This window comes from Cygnus atratus, chromosome 14 (genome assembly GCF_013377495.2).
Source record: "Cygnus atratus isolate AKBS03 ecotype Queensland, Australia chromosome 14, CAtr_DNAZoo_HiC_assembly, whole genome shotgun sequence".
NCBI lineage: Eukaryota > Metazoa > Chordata > Aves > Anseriformes > Anatidae > Cygnus > Cygnus atratus.
In genome coordinates this window covers 8,002,883-8,015,666 of record NC_066375.1, presented here as the reverse complement: position 1 = coordinate 8,015,666, position 12,784 = coordinate 8,002,883, and the positions used below count along the sequence as shown (strand labels likewise).

Here is a 12,784-nt window from a genome sequence, read left to right as displayed (position 1 = left end):
GTCTTCTCAGGAATGTATAATTCGATATTAAAAATGAATCAGTGGCAAGTCTGAGAAATACATTCTTTTCTAGCTTTCTAGCATATAACTGTATTTAAGACAACTTAAGAATTGCTTTTTTATATATGTAATGCAGTGTAATTTCTCTTACAGAGATGCTGCCAGGAATCTAAACAATTAAATGGATTAAAATTATATATTTTTAATTTTGTTGGATATAAATTATAACCAGTCTTGAAAGTACGGAAATGCCTACTTTCTGTTGATGCTTGGACTAACTTTTTGTTTCCTGCATAGCTGATAAATGTGTATGAAGTAAATAATTTTGCAGTGTGGATGCTTTGCATTTGCCTTTCAGGTGGGCTGTATGCCCAGCTGAGCATTCTTCTTGAAGGAGAGTCTGATTGGGTAATTAGCCTTTACACTAATTGGGAACTTTAAGTTCGAAAGACCCTTGAAATATTCTGTCAAGTGGAAGCTGTATCATCCATGTTTAAATAAAACTGTAGTTTATTTAAGGGAAATGAGGATTTTGTAATGAGGAAGTGGCTTCTTTACCCAACCCGTCCTGTTGGGGAAATCCTACTTCTGTCTTTTTGCCATGCAACACTGTATGTTTCCCAGTGTGTACAGCTAAAAAAGAAAACATCTCATGGGTGAGGGAACTCATTCAAACTCAGTTTTACACAGTGATCTTGCAAGCTCTGTCTCTTTTATTGGATAATTCAGTCATTTTTAGAAATACATATTTATTTAAATGGGCAGACAGAACTTAGCTGTTGGGTGGTGGGAACTGAACTCAGCGCAGATGAAGATGGAATGAACTGATGCAAATATGTGACTCACTGGAGGATCTCACCCGCTAATTTAAGTACGTGTAATATGAGTAATAAGAAATGGAAGCATGTTTTTCAGACATGTGCAACTTTACAAAGTTAACGTATCCATCCTCTATACAAACACTACTCTTTCCTTCCTTCTTCCTGGACTAGATCTAAATTATGTTGTTTTTAGGTAGCTAAAACAATCACAAGTCAGAGGAATTAGTTGGGTATCTACTTTGCAATTTTTTTGAAGTGGAAGGAAGTAATAGATTCAGTGCATCCTGGATAAGTGGTCATGTGCTGTGGAACTAGCTTAACGCAGGTGTTTCAACTCGGCCATTCAAAAAGCTGTCAGATGTTCAATATCTTTTTTTTTTTTAACAAAGTCATACAGTACCTGGGTCTAGTTTCAAAATACTCTACAAGCTGGGTCCTAGCAGTAATTAACAATTGTAATGAATTTTTTTCTGTGAAAACATTGAGGTAAATGGGGATCATGTTTGTGAACACTTCTTGGAAAGTGAAAACAACCTGAAGTGTTTTAAATGTCATGATCCCCTCACTATTAGAGGTAGCTGGCAGAGGGGACTTGCGCTGTGCTCTTGGTTGATGTTGGTTGCATGCTGAGCCACCAGGAGGAGTTCAGCTGGTGCTGAACCCCATCCTGACATGGCTGGGGTGAGCTCAGTCCCCAGCCTTCTGCCAGGGTCAGGTCGCCCTGCCTTTTCCACTCTTGCAGAGCGGTTTCAGGATACTGCTGGTGATGATCAGAACAATTCTCGTAACAGCTGACTGCAGTGTTCTATTTCCCTAGAAAAAAAAAAAAGATCAAAGAGGAAGCGTTTTCTTACACAGAGACCTAACTCTGCTTCTACCCGCTTTGTAACAAAAATGGCCATTTCTCCCTCTTTTTTCTCAGCTTTCTCTCTCAGGTTTGCTGCTGCTATTCCTCTACCCTTGACTACTTTTGTCCTTTGTTTTTCCTCCTTTCTACTGAAAGAAACTGTTACTTCAGTGGCTGCTCCCATGTAAGGTAGTCAGTCCCAGATGGCTGTATCGGTTCTGACAAGGCCTAGCCTTATTGTGAGGGTATGTTTTTGGAAGCACTTCTGCTGATTGTTATTTATAAAACGTAATTCCTTACAACTTACTTCTGTCTGTATAAAAGAGTGTGAGGTAGATTATCTGCTGCAGCAAAGAACATTTGTTGGCTGGAGATCAAACACACTTGATCACAGCTGCAGTTCTAGTCCAAACAATATTAAAATAATATATGTCCTCAAGATGAGTTAGGGAATCCAGGGACAGGGAAAGTGGGCAGGCAACACCATATTTCAAAAGATGCATTTCAATAACATTTTATCACAGTGAGCATTGAGCCTGGGACAACACGGTTTCCACCTGCCTTTTTAAGTGACTTCTGTGTTGTGTTACTTTATATTGTAAAAGCCCAGATATATGTAGGACGTTTAAGAGTCGATGACAGACAGCAACTCTGCTTAGGCTACAACTCTCAAACAGCAGGGAAGTTTCCAATGTTACCAAATTACAGCCTGCAAAGAAAAATCACGTTTGCTTAAAGTAGCTCTGAGCTACTTCTAAGTATTAGAGCCAGAAGTTTATTATTAAATGGTAGATTAAGAGTTACAAGGAGTCTGTTATTTTGTCAAACACTTTCTGTTTATGACAGCCCATTGCCTGGACTAATTTTCCCCCTAATTCTGTATACTATGGCAAGAAAAAGGTATGGGAAGCAATATGGGGCACTGTATTATGGCTAGCTGTCAGCTTGGTGGAGCTGACAACAGTTTCACCTACTATAATTGAGCAGATTTGGGAAGAAAAAACAAAACAAAGCAAAAAAAAACAAGTAGATTTTTGAAGTACTGCTAAGTATTTTAGCCTATTAGTCAAACCACAGTCAGCAAGCATTCAGCTGTGTGTATCACCAACAGCAACATTAGAGACTAACAGACTAACCACAGGAAAGGCAATCCTGATCAGACTAAAGGGCATCATCCTGTCTGAAGCTGACGTGCTAGTACTGAGAAGTAAAACCAGAAGTTTATGAAAAAGACAGGCTTTCTTGAATGTAGGTGCACAAAGGGTGAACACGAGTGTCCCTCATCTTCAGCCACAATGTCTCCTCATTTCTTCCTGAACTGCATTCTTCTGACCTTGCTTACAGGTAACTACGTGGGCATAAAAAATAGCCGGGAGTGGATGGAGGTAACATGCAGCAATGCTTCTGAGGGTTGCATGGCACAGAAACTGCAGTTTTGCACTAAAATATAACTTCATCGCAGTGGCTCAATAGTCTTCTGAAGTTCTTATCTCCTTTTAAAACAATCGTGTTGGGGCTATGGTGGCTTTAAAGACACTGCCTCTTGGGCTGTCTGCTAGTCTTATTGTGAATGATCTTTTGTTTTTCTTTCTTTCTTTTTTTTTTTTTTATAGATAATGATGTTCTGAGACTAGCACAGATCTTAAAATCATTTTAGGAAAGATGTAAAATGGATGTTTCACTTCAACAGGCTTTGTGAATGTGAATGCTTAGGAAGACAAGGAAGAAGCCAGCCGCAGTTTCTAGTGGTTTTCAGACAATATGAAATTGTATTGAGACAAATCTATGATTTCTCCTTTTTTTCTTCTTCTGAGAAACAACCATCCCTCTAGGAAAGTATTGTTAAAGTCAATAGCAGTGAAAACTGGTTTGCAGAAAGTTACTGATATAGACAGATGGACATTAAAAATTTGGTGGTAGGATATGCTCAACAGACAGAAAAGGGATATTATGGACATTTTTTCTTCTAGTTCTTTCTAAAGCCTTTTATGATTAGATTAATTTAGGGATTACTTTTTTATATTAAATAAAATACATTATTTCCAGAGATTAGTGTTTGGTATGTTATTGTGGCAAAGTTTTTGCATGAGACTTATTTATAATAGCTTAGTTCAGAGAAAAATGACTGAGATGAGGTGGGCAAGACAGCTTGTTCACAAGGAACAATTGTAGTCAAGCCATAGGGTGCTCGGGATCCACCGGCATATGTTGGCTGACCTCCCTAGGGGAGAGCCCTTCCTTCTCAGTGATATACAGGGTTAGACTTTTAATAGAGATAATTAGTTGCTAAAATATTAACTACTTCTATATTTGTTGAAGAGAATTCTATCCCTGAAATACTAATGTGGGTAGATCAATGTATCTACACAGTTGATTCAATGCTAATGGACTTGATAAGGAAAACGTAGTAGTAAGTTTTCCTTCTACTACAAGGAGGCTGAATGTACATCTCAGGAGCCCTGCTGTGTGACCTGTTAGAAGAAAGCAGTTACAGGATGGCTATGACAGTCTGGATCACCAGAGCACATGTGGTTTTGGCTGGCACTTAACAGAGCTTTTATTAAAACTCTCAGAAAGGGAATACTGACCAAAGTGGTTTAAATACAGCAAAAGAAATAATCTCGCTGTGATGAATGGGCTATGGCTTGCTATATCTCTGTCTTTTGACTTGAATAGTGCAAAATAGCTTTCTGGAAACCCCAAAATGACCTCTAATGGGAACTGAACAAGTTAGAAACTTGTTAAGAATGAGGGAAAAAAATAAACTAGTGGAAAAAGAAGGTATAAAATTTCTCAGGAAAGCTATGAAAAATCTATAGGAACTGGCCAAATTTGTTATCAGGGAAAGAAAGGAAACAGCTGTAATTCTGATGAAACCTGCCAATCAGTGACCTTTCATTGAAAGGGAGAAAGTGTTTCCTACAGTGGTTTTAATGAAAGTCAATGTCTTTCTGTTCCCCTATGCCTGGCTTGGATTAAATCTGAACTAAGGGAAAAATAAAGAACTATTGAACTGGACACGGCTAAAGAGAAGTCACAGAGCTGTGCAGATCCAAACTCTGTACTGGCTTCACCTTTTTGCCTGCCAACAGAGACTGCAGAAAACACTTTTCTTGTTCCTCTGGCTACAAACACGTTCTGGACAAAAGCACTGGCCAGAACGTTATTCCTCACCATGCAGCAGTCCTGCTGGGTTTCATATCTTTTTGTTAAAAACCTGATCCTGGTGCTGTTGTCAGGACGGATTCATTTATCACATGAGCTGTATTAGAAAATTCATCTTGCACGTGCTCTGCTCAATAACTACATTTGTGCTTTTGCCCGTAGGCCCCACAGTGTCAGGATCACTCGTGACAGGAGAGGTTGGACAGAACATCACCGTGCCCTGCTTTTACACAGTTAACGTGAAAAGCAGCACCACATCGATGTGCTGGGGTCGTGGCCTCTGCCCTGCTTCCAAATGCTCCCAGCCTATTATCTGGACAGATGGCTGGAAAGTGACAGATCAGTACCACAGCAGGTACATGCTGAGGGGGAACCTGCACGAGGGCGACGTGTCCCTCACGATCATAAACGCCGAGGAAGCAGACAGCGGGGCCTACTGCTGCCGCGTGGAGATCCCAGGATGGTTCAACGATAAGCTAACAAATCTTCAGGTTGTGATCAAGAAAGGTGAGTGCGGATGAGCTCTCCTGTGCAAGTACTATTTTGGTAAAGTCTGGATTTTGGGGCTTGTGGTGGAAATGATTTCTGTGGTCATCCATAGGATGACTGGCAGATCTGCCACGAGTGCTGTTTAAATTAAGCTATCTTTCATAATGTTGTAATCCCAGTGCAGTCAAAAAAAAAAAAAAAGTAAAACAAACAAACGTGGTGCTTTGTTTCATGGTGTACAGTGCTACTGAGTTTTCTTAGAAGCACTACTTGTAGAATTCCAGAGAAAGGGCGGTGTTCATAGAAGACAGTGCTCCATCCTTTTCTGCTGGATTCTGGAGTAAAGCCCAGGGACACACATGTATATAAAAAAGGTTTTCTAAAGGCAATTCCTCCTTTGATTTTAGTTTTTCTCTATTTATAAAAAGCATGCTAATATATGGAATAAGTGGCTCACAGATGTACTTGTGTAGCTGGTGCTAGCACACTTCTTACAGAAACGTTTTCTCTTTTTCACTGCATGAATGCACACTAAATTAATTATAATGTTTATTGGCTTTTTCCTATTTTATTTTATTTCATTTTATTTTATTTTATTTTATTTTATTTTATTTTATTTTATTTTATTCTATTTTATTCTATTTTATCTTATCTTATTTTATTCTATTTTATCTTATCTTGTCTTGTCTTACCTTATCTTATTCTATCTTATCTTATTTTGCCACATCAGCCAGGATCTCTACTGTAAGTCCTCACACTTACACCTCTACACAGACCTCAGGTAACTTTTTTCCAAATATTAATCTCAATCGCGTATATAAACTCTATTGCAAATGGAGATCTTAAGAAAGAAATAAGATGATAGCAATGTCTTGGCTAAAATTTACTAAACGTTACCATAGAACTTGAGACAGAACATGGCTTGTAAATTCTACCTGGCATTTTATAGAAGGCCCAGCAGAAGGAACCTGTACATGTGAGAGGAACTTTGTTTCCAGTTTTTAGGCTGAAGAAGATGTTACATTGCTGCTGCAAGTGAGTTTTCCTTGTGGCTGTTTTTTCAGTATGTGTTTTCTTTGTGGTATGAGAAAAAAAAAAGTATATATATATAAAGATAATTATATTATATAAACATCACATATAATTATATATTAATTATATCTATTAATATATGTTATAAATTATATATATAAAAAAGTAAAAAATAAATGTTGTTTTCACCTCGTCATCTGAAAACGCATCCCAACAACAATGAAATCCAAGGTTTTAGGAGTTGCATATGTGCTCGCTATTTAAACAAATTATTTGTTGCTAAATGTAATATAACATAGAACTGTGTTATTGGGCTAATTCAGGATCCTGTCTCCATTACCTGTCAACAGTAGATTATCAAGGCGGAGTGTAGAAACAGGGCAGGTATTTTATGATACAGCACCAAAGTATTGTTTTATCCAGCTCTAACCTGTCTCAGAGGCTGGCTGTATCCTCTGTAGTAGTACATGTATATTTAATAGTCTCAGGTGAGTCTATACCCACTGAGCTGTATCCTTTTCAGTCTGTAAAAGCCAACTTTAATTTTCAGTATATGTGGGAGAGAAAAAAAATCAGGGATGCTCTTTGTATTTACCCCTTAATCTCAAATGTTTTTATTTTTAGTTAAGCAACACTAAAATGTTATAACAGTTGCATTTCCTTTTTGGAAGAAGAAGTGAAAACTTTCTCAGACCATTTTTATTCTAGTTGCAAATAATCTGTCTTCCAGTCTTAGTGCTCACGGGTTTTCTTAACCATGTGACATCTTAGCTGTTGGGAAACAAGGAACAATTTTTTGTGCTTTGAGAATACAAGTTAATACGTGCACATTTGTGCGGAGGGAGACTTGAAAAGGCAGGTGGCCGTGTTCCTCTGATGTAGGAATATTCCAGCATCTCCCTCAAAAAAGAGGACAGTGAAGCAGATGATCCTGCACTCTTCAGAATAAAGCTTCTAGGATAAGGTTAACCATTTGAAACATCAGGAACCACCTGGGGTTGTCATAAATTGAACAGGAACTTTTGGTTTCAGGAAGGTCCGTATCGTCAGACCACATAAAGAAACTGAGATGGATGTTGTGGAAGACAGCCATTCATAGCTCTGTTTTAAATACTGAAAACTACTCTGGGAAATTACCTCAAAATCTGCTGCATGTCATTATGCAAACATATCACACACCAGTCAGGCTGTTTCTCGCATAGCTGTGATCTGGGATTTCGAAAGTATCACTTGCTTTCTGCAACCCCACACCACTTACTCTTTCAAGGCCCTGAGCTGGTGTTAATCAATTTTGATCAGATAATCTAATTTTGCATTAGGCATCCACTGCCTCTTCTGGGCTATGAAAACTGAAGCCCACCTCGGTCACTCCAACTTTCTAGGCTCTTTGTTGAGATAGCAGCATTTCCTGGAAGGAACTCAAAGCTCTGAAAAGGGCAGTAGAGGCTCCAGTATCAGGAGCTTTGTGCTACCTTCTGAAGGCACAAACTTCTTTATGATATGCAGAGCCAAGACTCCTGAAAGAGGTGCTTAGGTTTGATGGTCCCAGATCAGCAGTATGAATTCCTCTCTGTCTAGGCAGAATAGCTTTCTGTGACAGTGACGTGTCGGTTTGTCTTGCTTTTGCTCAGCTCCTGGGAGTGCCAGTGAAGCATCCTTTACTGTGGAAACGTGGCCATCAGTTTCTTCTTCAGAAACTCCTCAGACTGTAAGCATTTCTGTTGTGCTATAGCATATTGAGATTAAGCGGTTAGCCACGCAGTTCACTTGTAGTACTTTATTTTGATTGCAAAATAATATATTTTTTTGTAGTCTGCACATTTACTGCTTACAAAAGAATACTTATGTGGTCATTATTAAAGGGGGAAAAATGCTTTGCTTGCATAAAGTATTTCCTTCCTACTAATGTGGGAAGATATTTAGCAACATCTACATTGCCTTTCAGGCCTCTGGTCCCCACTTGAGCACCTCAGACTACTCAGAAGTAACCTCAAGCCTGCAGGTACGGCAGGACATAGGGAAGAGTCAAAATTGGGCTACCTGACAGCACAGGGATCCACCTGCACTGCCTGTGGGGTGGGTTTCAAATAGGCAGCCCTGTCTGCCCTGCTGAGTCTTCCAGCCCGTGCTGCAAGTTAACAGGCAGTAGTATCACCCAAATTTTGTCAGGAAAAGACAACCTTTGGGAAGGCCTGATAGTATGTACTACGAGCTAGTATGTACTGTGGGCATTCATATTGCTGCACGTGCGGAAGGTCAGGGACCGCACTGCCTTTCAACATCTTCCCAGCTTTTAAGGGGAAGCCTTTTTTAGAGGCTAGATACCTAATGGCTGGCTTGAGAGAGTTTTGCCTAAGTGAAGTCCAACACAAGGTGAAGGCATGTTCACTTACAAGGATAAAGCGTTGAATAGATGCTGAATAAGCTGACAAAAAAAAAAAGGGAGGTGTATGTGTGTGTGGGGGAACGCACCAGGAGATATTTTAATCATAAGTTTAAATAAAAATATTCACCAAATAGTATTGAACCTGAACAAATGGGTTTAGCCATAACTTCAGACACTCTGACAATCTTAAGAAGAAATATATTTAACAGCATAGTTCACACAACTGTTGCATTGTGGCTGCTGGAAACTAGTCCCGTATCTCAAGTTAGGCTCTTGCTCTTAAGTGTATTTTAATTGCAGGGCTGCAAAATGCACAAATGACCTCTGGATCACGTACAGGCTTTTTGCTCTTAGTCCCACTGATACTAATCTGTTTTGTTTGACAGAATGCGTCCATACCAGTTCATAGTCAGCAGCATTCAGAAGGGGCAGTTTATATCAGCGCTGGAGTGTGCGTGGTATTTCTAGTCATCCTCGTTTTGGGTCTGTTGCTCGGTAGACGTAAGTACTTCTTGGAGGTGGTTATTCAACGATGGGCTGGGTATGTCAAATCACAGCCATGGCAGATGCCATACATCTCTTGTGTGTCATGGGGGCAAGCTGATGTCTCTGCATGCCTGTGCTGCAGCTGCCTGCTTGGGTCTCCTGCCCAGTGCCTGGGGCAGAGAACTGGAAGGTGCCAGTGTGTTCGCATCATCTCAGACTCCACAGCGACTAGCTGACCTGGGGTCTGGTGAGGAGATGTGCAATACAAGCCCACGTCCCCTGCCCTGCTTGTTTCCTCATGGGTATTACCCATCCCTCAGCTGCCACCTTGTCCCGGTCCTTCCCAATGACGAGGGAAGACGCACTGGTTTCATGGAACTATATCCAATATTCTTCCACGTGCCAGATGTTCTCCTTGGAGGCTCTTGGTCAGAACAAGCCATATGAAGATGACCTCATGGAAATTGTGGGGATTTCCTACACTGAAAGCCTCTGCTTAAAGTTCCCTAATTTAGTTTCTTGCATTTTGTTTTCCTTGCTGAACCTCCTACTTTACTTGTTCCTGATCGTTTAAAGAACTTTGTTTTTCTTCCTTTTCATTCTGCATGATCCTTAGGATATTTACATAATATGAAGAAGATGAGTAACTTTGCAAAGTAAGTATTCTGTTTCTGCTTTAGCTAATAGGACAAACTAGGTCCCAGAAGGAAATACTTGTGATTCCTCCTAGATGCATGCTGACTGTACATACATTAAATTTGTTTTCTTTTTTAATCTCAAGTTAATGCAAAACATTGCAAAATAAATTAATAAATCCTGCTATTCATCATTAGTTATTAAACAAAAATGAGTGTAACTGCCAATTCATTGCATTAGGGAGTAGGCAAACTTCAAGTGTGGGTTCTCATAAATGGAAAAATGATTCATCATTCATCATCAGTCACATTTAAGTAAGTGTTTTTGTATATTTTACATTTTTTCCACTGAGATGGTTGATTTAACTATTTGGTCTTTTGTGTCTCTATTGTCTGTTGTTTAACAGCATTGTTTTCACTCTTTTGTGCAGCTCTGTTGCATTTTGGAAACCAAAACATGCAGGGAACCGAAGTGCCCTGGAAGTTGAGATCCATGCAGAGGAAAACATTTATACAATACACTAAGGACTGGATGCATGTGTGCCTTTGTCATCACTGGGACATTAAAAATTTTGCAAAATGTTGGCTGCTCCCTCTGCTCTGCAGTTAAATGTGACCAGGCTTCTGAAGCATCATTCACATCATTCTAATACTGCAAATAAAAGCTACAATTCTAATTAAAACCTTTATCGGCCTGTTCCAGAGACAGGAATCCTAGTGGCTTGAATGGAAATTTCCAGAAACAATAAATAAATTTACCAGATACTATCTGCTTCAAATTCTCTCTTCCTTTCTGGAAAAAGAGGAGGTGCCAGGATGGCTACTCAATCACAAAAGGAAAACAACCCACATATTTTTGAAATTTGTCATTATCATGTATTGTATCTGCCAGCTACAAAACGATCTGTGCCATCTGTGGGGAGGAGCAATTTCGTAGCTGCCATGACAAAGCTGACAGGTGGAAAAACTTGGTAGTATTAGGATGTCAAAAATACATTTCATTGAATTTTTGTTAAAGCTGGGTATGCTCACTCCTGGTAACAGCTCAGTTGTGCAATGTAAAAATTCCTGCCTATCCCCAGTAAAAGCTGGAGAAGCTCATCCCCTCATAGCTCCTTGAAGCCTATGGAGTATTCACTGCTTTTTTTCAGGGAACCATCACTAAGTGCATTTTCCTCTGCAAAATATGTCACTTTCTTGCTGTGGCTTTCTCCTCAGGCTTGTATATGCCCTGAGAAGTCTCAGGTTGGAAAGTCTCACCTCCAGGCCTCTAAAGCAACTAGACAAAATGTAACTACTCTGCAAAATTAATTTAAAAATTCTTTCTTCTCTTACTTTGTGGAGAAGTTAGGGACATTACACAAAATCTTGGCTGAAAGTTAGTTCTGCTTTTACACCTCTGTAGGTTCCAAACAACTCTAATATTTTGTGCTGAATTTATTTGATGGCTTTTAGCTGATAAATGGTGAATATCTGTGGCCTACTAGCTTTCCTGTGTTGCTCCCCATTTAGACTTTTATTCTCCGTAACACTGAACTTTGGCTTATTTGAGAGATGGAGGGAGCCCTGTGGGGAGGAATCAACTCTTCATGCAGCGTTTATGCAGACACAACCCACTCAGATCAGCATTCACTGGAAGGACAATTTTCCATGACTGTTCTTAAGAACATGTTTTTAAACAGATGCTGGGGACTTCCTGAAAGAGCAGAAAAGTGGTACAGGCAGGAGAGAGACCAGCTCTCAACCAAATACTGACCAGTGCAAATTTCACCCTGAAGCTCAGCCCGAGCAGCAGTGTGGAATACCTAAAGCAGACGTTGCTGCCACAGGGAAGGATAGCTGACTCACAGCCAACTTCCTATCATTAAGATCATTTTCAAAGGAGCCATGCAAAGAACAAAGCTGTGTTAGCCATTGAGGTGTAAAGGAACAATAATAAAATCAGTAGGTATTTATGTTAACAGCTGAGACACTTTCGGCCACGGTCTGGTTGTGCTTTTGTGGGTAGCTGAGGTCAGTGGAGCAGTTACCCCTCCCTCCATCCCCCAGCTGGTAGAGCTTTCCCCTGCAGTCCTGAGGAGCCTGGCTAAGGTGGGATATTGCAGGTGAGTGTGCTTGCAGAGGCTCACGGAGGGGGAAAATCTCATCCTGCTGAGGAAGGAAGAGATAGAAATGGGCAAGTTGGGATGTATTTTGAACTGATAAGGTTCAAAGTGCAGAGGTGAATTCATGGTTAACTAAAGAGGGCAGTGTGGGAGCACAAGTATTAGGTGTTTACCAACCCCATTGGGCAGGAAAGGCAACTCTGCCATTAGCTGTCTTCATGTCATGTGTTGCCTTGTGTAAGAAAGTACTGAAACTTGAATGGATCTATTAGTTTTAGGGTTTTGTTGTTGTTGTTGGGCTACTAGCAAAAACTACCAAACAAAAATTACTGTCCCCACTGCAGATGGTGTTTTCCTTCTGTCTAGCTGAGCATATGTCACGGCTGTGGGCTCTAGCCCATGACCAGAGCTGGAGGAAGTCTCACCTGATCTCTGAAACAGATCTCAGAAAACTTCCTTAACAATTTCTGCTTCCTGCAACTTTGACCTAATAAGTCATCTCTACTGGGATTCAGTTAGACAAAAAGCGTGGGGTTTCCAAAATCATTTCTTTCCAACCACTCATGCTTTTAAGGAGCCTGAGGACTGCTCATCGTGAAAGCTGCTTGCCCATAAGGAATTTTTTTCTTAGTATTACAGACAAATTCAGGCTAATTCTTATATATGAATTTTTTTAATGCAAAATAAAGTTATAGACTATTTGATAACCATAACGTTAAATAAAGTTTCCTTTCTGCTGCTGTCTGGTTACTCTGTAAACAGGCTGCAAAGATTGTGCACAGCAAGAACTTCACTGTAGATAAGCAGTATAATACATA

At 39.9% G+C, this 12,784-nt stretch overlaps 1 protein-coding gene across 4 annotated transcripts; it reads left to right on the top strand.

Moving 5' to 3' along the window:
• Positions 1-2,908: 2,908 nt before the first annotated feature.
• Positions 2,909-10,628, top strand: LOC118254450 (hepatitis A virus cellular receptor 2-like). 4 transcript variants are annotated; one of them, XM_035559673.1, is made up of 8 exons: positions 2,909-3,012; positions 4,996-5,340; positions 6,053-6,103; positions 7,986-8,062; positions 8,300-8,356; positions 9,127-9,241; positions 9,843-9,882; positions 10,293-10,628. In XM_035559673.1, the coding sequence occupies exons 1-8, from the start codon at positions 2,964-2,966 to the stop codon at positions 10,384-10,386; spliced, it is 828 nt and encodes a 275-aa protein (XP_035415566.1). In that variant the 5' UTR covers positions 2,909-2,963; the 3' UTR covers positions 10,387-10,628. The 4 variants fall into 4 exon arrangements, with proteins under 4 accessions (XP_035415566.1, XP_035415569.1, XP_035415568.1 ...); XM_035559676.1 differs by lacking the exon at positions 8,300-8,356 and having other exon boundaries at positions 2,910-3,012; XM_035559675.1 differs by lacking the exon at positions 6,053-6,103 and having other exon boundaries at positions 2,913-3,012.
• Positions 10,629-12,784: the final 2,156 nt, after the last annotated feature.

Excerpts from the sequence above, each read along its gene's own strand:
- LOC118254450 (XM_035559673.1), top strand. The coding sequence starts at position 2,964 with ATGTCTCCTCATTTCTTCCTGAACTGCATTCTTCTGACCTTGCTTACA. Across the intron at positions 6,104-7,985 it reads CACCTCTACACAGACCTCAG|CTCCTGGGAGTGCCAGTGAA; the intron begins GTAACTTTTTTC and ends GCTTTTGCTCAG. Across the intron at positions 9,883-10,292 it reads AAGATGAGTAACTTTGCAAA|CTCTGTTGCATTTTGGAAAC; the intron begins GTAAGTATTCTG and ends TCTTTTGTGCAG.